General features: G+C 43.5%; 1 protein-coding gene across 5 annotated transcripts in view; it reads right to left on the reverse strand.

The window, feature by feature from the left end:
• The window catches only part of Dnm3 (dynamin 3), a 471,739-nt gene extending 462,235 nt beyond the window's left edge, over nt 1–9,504 (reverse strand). For 4 of the 5 annotated variants that reach the window (XM_075988409.1, XM_075988406.1, XM_075988407.1 and 1 more), the window contains exon 1: nt 9,126–9,500. In XM_075988409.1, the coding sequence (XP_075844524.1) occupies nt 9,126–9,286 (161 nt within the window). In that variant the 5' untranslated portion in view covers nt 9,287–9,500. Of the gene's footprint in view, nt 1–9,125 lie in introns of all 5 variants that reach the window. The other variant, XM_075988405.1, reaches the window with a different exon arrangement.
• Between the last annotated feature and the right edge of the window lie 4,081 nt (nt 9,505–13,585).

The following is a 13,585-nucleotide window of genomic DNA, read 5'->3' on the forward strand; positions in this document are numbered from 1 at the left end:
GTGAGTTGGCTTTTGTTTTGTTTTCTGTTAGCTTGATTTTGGTTTTGCTTTTTATTTAGTTTTGTTTGTTTTGAAACAGGATCTCACACTCTCCCTCTTATCTGGGCACATGAAACTCATGGCAAAACTCCCTGCCTCAATTTCCCAAGCAACCAAGCAATGAAATTATAGGAGAGAAGAGCCATGCTTGGCTTATGTTTCCAATGTCCAAAAAACATCTAGTCTAAATAAAAGATTTAGGCACAGTGCAATAATTTATTGGATGTATCTTTTGGGTCAGAAACAAGGCATCATCTCAGAATTTACACACACACACTCACACACACACCCCAAAAATTAACTCAGATATGTAAACTAAAGCCCAGGGAGGTTAACTCCCCTACTATACTAGTGAGATGCAGAGATGAGACTCAGACTCAGCCAGCCAAACACAGGCCCTATTGCCATAATGCAATGGCTCCTTCCCAAAAGCTGCTTTCCAAGGGCCTCTAAAAACACACAAACCATGAGCAAGATTGGTCACTGTGCTGGACAGTTTTATGTCAACTTAAATACAGGCTAGAGTCATCTGAAAGGAGAGACCTTTTATTAAGAAAATATCTCCAACAGATTGAGTTGTAGGCAGGCCTGTGAATATTTTTTAAACTAGTGATGAGGGTGGGGGGCTGGACCCATTGTGTGCGGTGCCATCCTGGGCAGGTGGTCCTGGGTTCTATAAGAAAGCAGGCTGGGCAAGCCATGAGGAACAAGACAGTGAGCTGCACTGCTCCACGGCCCCTGTATCAGTTCCTGCCTCCATTACTGCCCTGCTTTGAATTCCTGGCCTGACTTCCTTCTATGATGAACAGTGCCATGGAAGTGTAAGCCAAATAAAAACCCTTTCCTCCCCAAGTTGCTTTGGTGATGGTGTTTCATTGCAGCAATGGAAACCCTAGCTGAGACTCACCCATAAAATTACTTATTTAAGTGGATCTGTCTGTTTTATTCCAAGCCACTGAAACAATAGACCAAGGGCTGCCTCAGAAACCCTATTTCTGTATGCCTATATATGCAACTCCTAGCTCCATCATTTCCTTCAAGTGGGGACATGACATACTGTCACAAAGAATCACTGATGTACGCTACCCTTTCAGCACGTGGAAGTAGAGATCTCTCTGCACAATTAAGGATTTAAAATAATATCAATGCTTGTTAAAAACTAACTATTGAGATTACTTATATAATAATATCAGGCCTTAATGCCACTCAATTCACTCAAAGACTGCAAACACAATAAAAGCAAGAATGTGAACCAGGCGAGCTGAAGGATGTGTATTTGCTACCCAATATATCTTTTACCTAGAAATCCATCCATTTCTTTAAGTAGCGACTTATTTGGTTCTATTATTTATTTACAGTTTTTCAGAAGCATGCCTTGATTTAAAAAGAGCCCTGAGGGTGACTGTGACAGGCTTAGCTTTCTAGCTGATGCCAACCTAGACATTAATAACAAGTGTGCGATTTGGTCTTCTAAATCTCATACTTTATTCAGGGGTAAACCACCTCAGAAAAGTATCTTGTCTAAATCGGAGAAGAACTCTGCTCCCCGTCTTCATCTACCCTCCTGTGTGGAAAAAAACAATGTGTTGTCAGTGCTGGCACGCTACCACAAGGAATGATCCTGAGGAGTGTCAAGGAGAAGGTCAGGACCAATACTGCAGAGGAATGGGGACCGGAGGAGGCAGGGTGGGGGTGAGAGGGAGGCACTCAGAAACAATGGGAGGAGGGAGAGGAGACAATGAAAACGAAGGCAAAGCTACAAGTTCTGAACATCAAGTTCCAAAGCCAGCTGGCTAACTTTTCCTGACCTTGGACAAATCTCTCGGAAATGAGTGAAAATTAAACCAGAGGAAAGTTTCATACATCAATCTTTTGTGACGCCAAGTGTTCTCGCTTCTGGAAAAGGAAGAGAAGACAAACTATGCACAGCCACACGTGTGCAGAATGCCATTAGTGCGCTATTAATAAACATGCTCAAATGGTGAAAATGCTTTCTGAAAAGTACATTTTATTATGTGCTTATTGACATAGGGTCTCACTATGTAGTTCTGGCTAATCTGGGACTCCATATGGAGACTAGACTGGCCTCAAACTCACAAAGATTGACCTACCTCTGCCTCTAGAGTGCTGGGAATAAAGGGATATACCACCATGCCAAGCAATACACATTATATAAAATCTTTTCCCTTTTTTATGCTTTTTCCTCTCAAAGTAAATGCTTCATTCTGAAATAAGAAAATGGAATTCCTCTTTACTATTAGTGCCTTGGAGGGAGGGGTGTGTGTGTGTGCGCGCGAGCGCGCACGTGTTTGCACATTATTAGGCAAATATTCTATCATTGAGATCCTCCCCTCTACCCTAAGTTTTGTTTTAATCTCTCCGCGTCTTTTCTTTTTGCTCCTCTCCTCTCGGCCCTCTATGATGTACAGTATCTTTTTGTGATTAAAAAGTCAGTCTAAATTCAATGGCTTGTTGTCAAGTCAGACACTGAGACCCAGATCACCACCTCCCTGCCTTGACATTGATACTTCAGGACATGTTGCCTTGAGCTAAAATAACACTGGTAACCCACATATTGTCAACTTTCCACTTAAATTCTGGATAAACTTCAGAGTTGCAGCTTGGGGAGAGCTGGTTTATTTTAAAGTGATAGGCTGTAAGCTTTTATCCCAATTAATTGACAGTATAGTCAACAGCCTTGATCTTATATATTCATTTGCAAGTTATGATCTCACACTCTGTCCTGTCATTTCTTGTATTTTAGTTTTATCTGTTATTAGTATAGGGGGATATGTGCGCCATGACACATGTGTGGAGTCAGAGAGCAGATTTATTGTGGGCTTCACGGATACCCAGGTCATCAAGGTGGCAGAGCAATTACCTTTCCATACTGAGACATCTTAATGGCTTGACAGTTCTCTACGTGCGCGCGCGCGCGCACGCACACACACACACACACACACACACACACACACACACACACACACATACACACACACACATATATATATCATCTTGGTGTTTTATATGCCCACCATATTTAGAATTCAATAAATAAATGTTCATTGGTGTTATCTCTATATTTCTCAGTAATTTCAATAAGAGTCATGCCCAAGGTTAAGTCAAGTTTTGTGATCTACATGAACAGCTTGCTTCTCTGCCTCTGAGTTTTATCCCCATTGGCATTTGGATGTGAAAACTATAAGAACTGAGAGGTGTGGAGACTACATAGCAGAGTCCAGACCTATCCACACAGGAAGGCCTAAACTAGTGTTGGCATGCTCTTCCCTCCATTACTGAAACATGTGTGTGTCATAACCCTTTGGGGTTTTCACATCAATGTTGATAATATCAGAACTTGCAATGCGGGCTTAGATGGGGAAATGGAAAACCTCTGTCCATATAGAATATTAGATTGTTCTATACAGTACATTAGTTTTTAGCTCTCTTAATTTGGCCCTGGTTGGAGGGGGAAAATCCCCTTTTCCTGGCTGCCTTTGGTCCACTTAAAAGTAAGTAAGACCAGCATAATGAGTAAAACCTCATCATTTAAACTGCGTAACAGTAGCCACAGAAAAGGAGAGGTCTAAGAACAGCCTCACAGCCTCGCGCTGCTGGTTTGGGCAGGGTTTGTCTCCGAAGCTTGGCTTCTGTTGTCAGAGGTAAGGGGTGGGAGAACTGTTAGGATGTAGGCCTTGATAGAGATGGATGATTTAGATCATTTATCTCCGAAGGAGTTGATACACTTTCTCACGGTGGCTGTTATAAGAGAAAAACATTCCCCTCCCCCACTTTCTCTCTCAGGCTTCCCAGCTTCCCATGAGACCTGTACCTCTTTCACACACACTTTGACCCTGAAGCCACCTTCCGTGAAGCCCTCACCAGATCCATACAGTGCGGCTTGAGTCTCCAGCCTCTAAAACCTTGAGCCAAATAAACCTCGTTCTCTATAAAATTATCCAGTCTCTACAATGTTGTTACAGCAATAGAAAGCATACTAACGTATAAATCAAATATTATATTTCATTGATAGAGAACCCAAAACTCTATGTTCTAATGTGCCTAAATACTGTTTCCATTCCTCTGAGATTATGGAAGGCTGCCTGCCCCACAGTTTTAGTTGTGATGAGGTGGTGGTTTTTGGGACAAGTGTCAAGACAGAGTTTCACACTACAGCCCAGGCTGCCCTCAGCATCTCAGCATCCTGAGTACATTAGAGGCATGAGATGCTATGCCTGCCCCAACTTCATTCTTTTGATCATTATTTTTTGTATGAATTATAATGTGGAGAGGGCTCTATGCACATTTACATGTATGGGTGCGTGCCAGAGGCAGGCATCTTAATCTCTTGCTCTCCCTCTGGTTTTTTGAGATGGGTCTCTCACTGAACCTGAAACCTGCAGTTCTGACGAGGCTGGCTGGGTATCAAGTTCCTGGGATCCACCTGTTTCTGGGGTTACAGTCACTCAAGGACATGCCTAACTTATTGTGAGTACTGAGGATCCAAACTCAGGTCCGCACACTTGCACAGCAAGCACACTTAATCACCGAGAAGCCATCTTCTCAGTCCCACCCGCTTCGTTCCTTAAAATGTTAAGAGCATTTTTATATTGGTTAATCATAAATAAATCCAAATCGAAGATATTCTATCAAAGCCACTTCACTTAGCCCTGTTTTTTTTTTCAGACATTACTAGCATTTAAACAAGAAATGCTGGTGTGGTGGATAAGCCCTACTAACTGTGAACCAATGATATTCTTAGCAGGCATTATAGAATGCTGACTCAGCACACATGGATTCATAATTTCAGCTTCCACCGACGCGTTAGATAAAGAACCATTCACATTTTTTATATTTTACTGAATAATTCCCTGGAACTTTCTAAGCATAACTTTCAATAAGTTTCACATTTTATCAGCATCCATTAACTTACTAAGTATAATCCTAAGAGCCATTTCCTTTTAAAAAATCCACTAACTTACATGCTTTGCTGTTTTAACAAGATCCTTCCCCTCAATACAAATGAGCTCTGGTTTAATAAGTTTTAACCTTGTTCACAATCAGAGGACTCTTACTCAATTTTAAACATGTTCATGAAATCTGTCAAAAGAATTGAGAAAAGGTTAGTGGTTGAGCCACATAAATTTTAGATTTAATTGTCTGATCATATTCAATGACATCATCACGGTTTCCCTCAAACTGGATAGCCAACATCTTTATAAACCTCGTAAGTAAACAGATAAACGTTATTGAGAAATTTCCACATTGAAACAAACTCCCATAAGTACAGTCAATGTTTAAAAATCTTTTATCTGGTTTCCATTAACCACAAAAGTCTTAGAATTGGAGGTCTGTTTACCACTCAGACTGGAACAAAAGAACATGGAATCTCCTGCCTATATAATTAGCATTGTACAACTAATGCTGCTATCAAGTGTATCATTAAAAACATTTGCACATTAGCAGCTAGCTCAGCTTTCACTTAGCACCTCAATAAACAAGTTGTATGCACTCTAAACACATACTTAAGGAAACAACCAATTACGTTTCAGAGTTATCTTCAGGAACATCTAATATAGTAAATAAAAATCTATGACTTTTAATCGATACTTCTAAGCAGGTAGACGTACACATCAGAATAGGAGTAGACTTATCAATACAGCAGTCTCTAGTTCATATGCCCAGGGTTATAAGACCAATAGGAAAGATGCTGAAAGTATTGACCAGAAGGATCAGGCAGTACGGCACACGGCCTTTAAAGACTAGATTAAAGAGCTCTAACACCTCAGGTTGAACTAAAGCTTTTACATTAACTCAAATTAGCCATGAGTGACTTGCTCAAGCTCATTACATTTTAATTTACTATTAGGTGAAATGAAATGAATGAGCGTACCTACCTCTTTGGAGTTTTATGAGGATTAAATGAGATTATTCACGTTAAAGCACCCAAGATAGTATCCAGCGTGTGGCAATCACTCAGAAAATCCCAGCCATTGTTTTCATCATGACTGCCCTCTAAGCCTGCATGTTTAGAACCAAGCCTCCTTTCTCTTTATGCAGGTGGCTCAGGCCTATAAACCCAGCTCCCAGGCAGCTGAGAAAGGACTATCACAAGTTCAAGCCCTGCCTTGGATACAGCATGATTCAAGTCTTTTTGTTTAAAAGGGGAGATGGGTTGGAACTACAGCGAAGCGGTGGAGCACCTTCCTGGCATTCACAAGGCCCTGAGTTCAACTGGAAGGGAGGCAAGAAAGTTCACATGAATACACAAGTAAGAAAGCGGTTGAATAGATTCCATTCTTCCATTTACAAACTAGACGAATGGACAGATTTGAGCCCGGTAGTGAACCCCTATCTTCCTTCAATCCATGGCTTCACTCTCTGTGGATTAGAGCCATAGACCTTAAGCAGCTTCTCACTGCCAGCATATAGGCGCTCCTTGAACAATCAAAACAATCTAGCTACTCACACTATATCACATTAATATGCAAATTTGTCGTTTCAGCAAGAACATCACAAACAAGGAGTTCATTCATGATGCATTTTATTCATAATACACTCAAACTTATCACCCCAAAATCAGTTTTACAGATAAAGCTAAATAAACACATTCACATCCAAATGCGTTCAATGGTATCTAGATAAAAATCAACATAGGCAAACAATTTTGGGGAGAAAGATATGGTTGGCTACTGAAGGTGTATTGTTAAGTGGTCAATAAATCAATTAATAAATGCAACACTATTCGAAGAGAACAGGCTTCATTCAGAAGCAAACAATTTACATAGCTGAAGAGCCTGGAGCTTGATTATACTCTATCACTACACCATTGGTCAAGCATTAAAATGAAAATAGCTATGAGTAGAGAAGAAATAGTGCATTTTAAAGAACTTTATATCGGTTATAAAATTCCTGGTTAATAAAAAGCTAAGAGGTTAAAGTGAAACATGAATACCTTTTTAAAAAAAAAAAATCCTGGGCTGATTTACTTCTGAAAATGGAGAGATTTTTTTCCCCTAAGGTTGAGTTATAATTAGAAATTAGATTCTTCAATAATTCAATGACCGAAATCTTGGTTAAAGTCAAATGACCTTCTAATTAAGTTTTCTCCTTAATATATAAGCTGTGCTAGGCAGATGCCACCCTGAGCCTAACAAAGACTTGATGTGCTTACTTAAGGAGCATATTCTTCTATGTTCCTTATTTTCTTTATCATCCCAACAGGAACTATTAGTAGAACTTGATAAAGTGCAGCAAATTACCGATGCCTTCTGGTAAGTGCTCTGATTTTTATAGTTACTATTTTTCACTTAATTGCGAAAAACTGTTCAAAATTAAATATATTCCTCTACTGTATCTCCTCTTTCATTCTCATTACAAAAGAATGCAGCTAGCAAAGGGAAATCAGCATACTTGCTTTATAACGTTAAGACTGTTCAGATTTTCAAACCTGGAGAACAGACCTGAGACATGTGCATAGAATTTACATTGAGTTCAAAGGCACTCACCAAGATATACTTAAATGCACATCCAAATAAATTATAAGAAAGATGCATAAAAACATGGCTGTTGCATTTGAAACACAATTTTAATCTTTAAGGTTTTTTAAAATAAGTATTATTAAATAGCTCCTTGCCTTACAGAAGTCTGAGGTGACGCAGGCAAAATGTTTTGCTATCGCTATTCTTATTGAGCAAAATGAATTATAAAAACATGGGGAAGTGACTAAGGAGGCTAACTACCCAAAGGTAGCAGCCACTTGCCACTTTTTATCTTTCTAGTTCGTATTGAAATAAGAAAAATGAAGCATATCTCCTGAGAGATGGCGCATCATCGGAGGAAAAAAAGAAAACGCACTTTAGGATGCTCATACCCCAAAATGTGGGAATCGTCAGCGTTACAGTTTACACATTGCCAAGCAATAAAAGAAGAGGGTGGAGGATCGCAGCAGGAACCCTCTGCATCACAAGTAGCTCGACAGCCAAATAAAAGAATAAAGTGCAATCTCCGAAAGCCCCCCTTCCCGCCCCAGCCCACCTTCTTCACTGGGGCACATTCTACCTGGTTTACTACTGGGAAGACGATTTCAGCCTTCATGGTGCGCTCCTCACGCAAGGCCATTAGGGTAACTAATCCTCCCTGAATTGTTCACTAAAAGAAACGTTGATTCCCTACTTAAAACGACAATAATTTTTTTTATTTGTTTTTAAATTGGGAGACATAAAGAAAGCCACAACTACAATTTGGATTCTGTATGTTAGTTTGAAGACCAGCGAGATAAATAAGAGCTTAAGGAACGCAAGAGGATGCCGGGGGGGGGGGGGGGGGCACAGAGAGAGTGCGAGAAAGATGCTGGTCAGTTCTGAGATGATGCAGGAATGACAAGGCACCTGAACGTGACAAGTACATGGTCACCCCCGGAGGTCTCGGGTTTTCAGTCATGTCTGAGCAGTGAATGGGTGCACACTCAAACACACCACCGTTTATTCTTCTGCTCCTGGGGCGAACGGTAGGCATGCTAGCATCTCCGGATAAGCATTCACCACAGAGATTTCTGGGTCCACACACCCCGCCTCCCCAGCTCGGGGCAGGCGATGACTGTCTCAAACAGTAGAGAGATTGGAGAGCCAGAGCGAGGGGAAAAGAACAGAGGAGGAGGGGTGAATCCCCACAGCAGAGCTGAGAGCTTCGGGAGGGTGACAGGAAAAGGAGGAGGTCGTTGAGACCGAGGAAGAGACCAGGGGACTGGAAAGCACCGAGCTGCGCATCGAGGCTGCCAGAGGCTTCCCAGCGAGGGAAGTGGATCCTGGGGCGGACCCCGACTCCCCCACCAAGGGTGGGGAGGAAATGGCTTTGTATAGCAGGATGAAAGGCAGACAGGGGGTCACCACGGGGTGGAGGATGCGGGGACGAAGGATGCCCAGAGCAGGGAGGACCCCGCCTGCTACAGTGACACTACTGCTCTGCCCCCAATCCGCCACAGCCTCTAGTCCACCCTCGGGCTCTCCACACCGGTCCACGTTCCAACGGCCTGGAGTAGGGGAGCCCCCACGACCGCGCCCCCACCGCGCTCCCAGTGCGCTCACCTGCCCACGAAGTTCTCGAGCACCGAGCTCTTGCCGGCGCTCTGGCCGCCCACCACGGCAATCTGCGGCAGCTCCAGCAGACAGCTCTGTCCCAGCGCCGAGAAGGCGTCCTGCAGACGGTTCACCAGTGGGATCAGCTCCTCCATCTCCCGGTTCCCCATCTTGCCTGAGCGACCAACTGCCCCCACAGGTCTCCGCCGAACTCTATGACCTGGCAGGCAGCCCTGGTCTCGGGGAGCTTGCTTGTCGGGGTGGTTGCTGCGCGGGGCTCAGACAGCTGAGTCCCCGCACAGACGTCGGATCCCGACCGCCCGCTGCTAGGCTCCTGACAGCTAACGACCCACAGCGCGCTTGCGCAGGTGAGAGATGAGAGGGAGGCGTGGCCTAGTCCCACATGGTTACGCCCACACCACGCCCCTCGCCTGCTCCTCCCTAGAGTTTCCAACCCTCCTGCCCTGGCCAGCCGCGCGTGCACTGCCTCCCAGCTGTGGCCAGATGCCACCACCCAGGTTAAAGGGCAAAGTTACTGCACTTGATCAAATCACTCCCATATGGCATTGCTGTTCCTTTTCAAGGAGCACCCTAACAAAATCCAGCAGAAAGCACAGCCATCAGCTAACAACCGAACACTGTCATCAGCTGCACCATGCACCACCACCACCACCACCACCACCACCACCACCACCACCACCACCACCACCACCACCACCACCACCACCATTGCACTGTACCAGAATACATTTCCCAACAGGAAATCTCTTGTTTCCAGAACTCCAGAGTACTGTGAGAGGCAGAGATAAACTAGCCTTTTGGAGTCAGTTCTTCCTCCATTGGAGAACTAGGATTTTTAACCTCATTATTGAAATACTCACCTTTACCGGCCTGTCCTCCTCAGCCTCCTGTAAGTTAACGTGAGTTCCTTGAACTTTCTGTTCCCTACCCCTTCAATCCATTCGGGCCTTTGGGAACCCTTGCCTTAGCTAGCAGTCCTTTTCGCTCCTGAACAGGACAAAGAGATTAGCTGTGAAGTACGTCAATAACCATGCAGTCTACACTTGTTCTGTTAAATTCAGCACACCGAAAAGGTTCTGTGCCTAATGGTGGATATACAAGGATAAATGGTCATGCTTATTCACCTCCTTACAGCGGTTCTCTGTCCTGTGCATTTTGAATATTGACTGGATTTAGTGTGCAATGTTTTCTTGTCTTGCACATACTCTACCTGAAGACTGTCGAGCGACTTTAAGTAACATAAAGGTTAGAGACGCCATAGAAATCTCTGTTGCCTCCAGCATCCTGGGGTCGTCACTAGCTTCGTCTTCACACTATTGCCCCTCTGGAACTTCAGCAAGGAGTCTGACCCTGCCTCGCGCTTACCTAGCCTCAGTGGCTCTCTGGAAGTGTGGCATAAGACTTCGTGACTGCTTCCACCTTGCAATTTTCATGCCTGTGAGACCAGTACCACATGGACTACAGTGCCACATCCGGGATGGAGCCTGGCTCCTTTGGACCACTCTTGCAGAAACCTCTGAGCTGACCGTGCGGAAACATTTCTCTAGGCCATCGTTCTCCAGGAGCTGGTGGCAGGGGAGTCTGTGGCAGGGAAGGTGTGGATGGAGGCTGGTCACATTGTGTCCATAGTGAGGAAAGAGAGAGAAACAAATGCTGGCCACCTAGTTTTTTCCTTTCTATACAGATATAAATACCAGCATGTGGAATAGCCCCACCTTAATTAACCTAACCTAAAGAATCTTTTAAAGACACGCCCGCAGATTTGTTTCCAGGGTGATTCTAGATCCTGCCAAGCTGACAGTCAATGCTAACCATCACAAGTCATAGCCTCCCAGTGTGGCCATATTTGACCTAAGGAAATGATTGGTGATAAATGAAGTCATGATGGTGGAACTCTGGTTTGAAAAAGCTAGCGTTCGTGTAATAAAAACACCAGAGCCCCAACCCCATTTGCCAAGTGACGACACAGCAAGAAGACAACCACCTTCCAGAGAGAAAAGGAGCCCCCACCAGGACAGACTAGCAGACATCTTGACCTTAAACTTCCTAGAACTTTGAAGAATAAATGTCTTTTTTAAGCTATGCAGACAATGGCATTTTTTTTTATACAGCTCAAGCTTACTTCAGATATAGGGTTTACTTAAAGGAATATGAGATGAAAATCAGAGAGTAATGATTCCATCTGAAGAGAGTCATGGGTAGCGACTAGAAAAACATGGTCCTTACTGGGCTCCTCCCACACTCTACTATATGCTGTGTAGAATAAAGCTGAGTGCACTAGTGCTTCTCCAGTCTTCTGAGCTCTAACGTAGAAGACAATGCTGCTGAGCATTATTAGGGGCTGGAGAGATGGCTCAGCAGTTAAGAGCACTGGCTGTTCTTCCAGAGGTCCGGAGTTCAATTCCCAGCAACCACATGGTGGCTCACAGCCATCTGAAATGAGATCTGGTGCCCCCTTCTGGTGTGCAGGTGTACATGGAAAAAATGTTGTATACATAATAAATAAATCTTTTTAAAAAAAATTAGCCAGGCAGTGATGGCACACACCTTTGACCCCAGCACTCGGGAGACAAAGGCAAGGGATCTCTGTGAGTTCAAGGCCAGCCTGGTCTACAGAGTGAGTTCCAGGACAACCAAGACTACATAGTGAAACCCTGTCTCAAAAACAACAACACTAAGGAAAAAAAAAAAGGAAAAGAAATTTTAAAAAAGAAAACATATCAACCATGGAAACTTGAAGTCAGTCCTGTTGGCTTAGTTATAAGAAGCCATTCAGAATTGCTCTTGGCTTTCCATCTTGACTTCCCTTTCCCAGATTGTTCTGCAGAAACTCAGCACCAAGAAAGCCTGGATCCACACAGAAATAGCCAAGGTCCTTCAGAGGCATCGATTTCTACTCATAAATTAATGTGGGTGAAGCAAATAGGAAACAGAAATAGAAGAGGGAAAGCAGATGGGACAAACTGATGAAAAACAACTTCTACTGTCCCAATAGACATGAACTCTAAAGAGGGAGTCTTCTCAGTGCCCAGTCCTGACTGTATCAACCACACAGTCACCTCAACCCTGTCACACCACCAGGGATGGAAGCAAGGTTTCACTCTCTGGCTCTCACACTTATGTCCCCACTACCTTCCTGGGAGTTCCTAAAGGTCCAGAGCCCTTTTCAGCCTTCATGTGTAAGACGTTAGAACTTTGATAAAGCCATCAGAACATTCATCTGTGAGTATTTTACTTCTATAAGAGATGACCTTGATGCAAGATGCCGCACTACACAAGAGGGGCTCTTTTTAAATTGATGACATCCCCCCAAAAAGTCACACTTCATGAGATACAGTTGCACTTCACCTTAGATAAACAGAACTTTCTCCATTTTGATCACCTACCTTATTCATAGGACCTGTTCCTCATAGCCTGGCTATTTCCAAAATTAAATCTATAAATAATAAATATATGTGTATATACACAGATATATATTTTTAAAATATGCTTCAGGATGAAAGCATGCCCTAAGAGAATTGAAAATATACCTAGAAAAAAATATTTAAACTCTCAAAAAGCACACACTTGGATATATGAGTTTAGGGATTCGTGTTCTTAACAATCCATCACATTATTACGAAGTCACATCTTGTTTATTTCCCACAGTGCACAGCACAGTATTCAATAAAATTTTATGAAGCAAAGCTGAACCGAAATTGTAAGCCTTTGCCAAGCTATCCGTTTAGTAATAATACTTCTGCTCTGCATACTCTTTGGGGTCTGTTGGGACCGTTCGCTCCCCTCTCCAAAGGTTTCCTCCTTGTTTGCATTTTAGACCTTCCTGGAAATCAGCCTCCCTGAGGAAGCTTTTTCAGTCTTGCTAAACAGGATGAACACTTTAAGCAGGCAGACTCTCCAAGCTGCAGTGCCTGTGTGACAGTGGCTTTGGCTTCTCTCTCCTCCAGCTTGGCAGGCTGATGAGACGCTAAAGACTCCCTACCTTATCGCCCAGGCTCCTCATCTACTGCCAGACATCAAAGCAACAGTGGAAGAATTCCTCCAGCCTCCTGACCCAATGGCTTCTGTCCATTGAGATCTGACAGATGGACACTCCCCAGTAGTCTCCTCAAAACATGGTTGAACTGGCACACACGGAGGGCAGAAAACAGCGGTGAGCGAGCTTAAAGCAGTGAGAAAGGGAGGTGGGCAGGAACCCTCTGGAGCGCGTGGGCATGGCTTAGCACACCATACCCGCTGCATCCTACCGAGCAGGTCTACCCCGCTCATCTGGACCCCTTTGAAAGGAAAACTATTCAGTTCTTTAACTCTCACTTTAAATCTCGTGGAATTGTATCTTTATATCTACAATTAAATTGTAAAGCTTCTGAGGGGATGTGGTGGATAACGCAGTCAACAGTAAAAAGATTCCCGATCCCAAGGTCTTATCTTCCAAGGTAACTCTCCTT

This window comes from Microtus pennsylvanicus, chromosome 10 (assembly GCF_037038515.1).
Source record: "Microtus pennsylvanicus isolate mMicPen1 chromosome 10, mMicPen1.hap1, whole genome shotgun sequence".
Lineage (NCBI taxonomy): Eukaryota > Metazoa > Chordata > Mammalia > Rodentia > Cricetidae > Microtus > Microtus pennsylvanicus.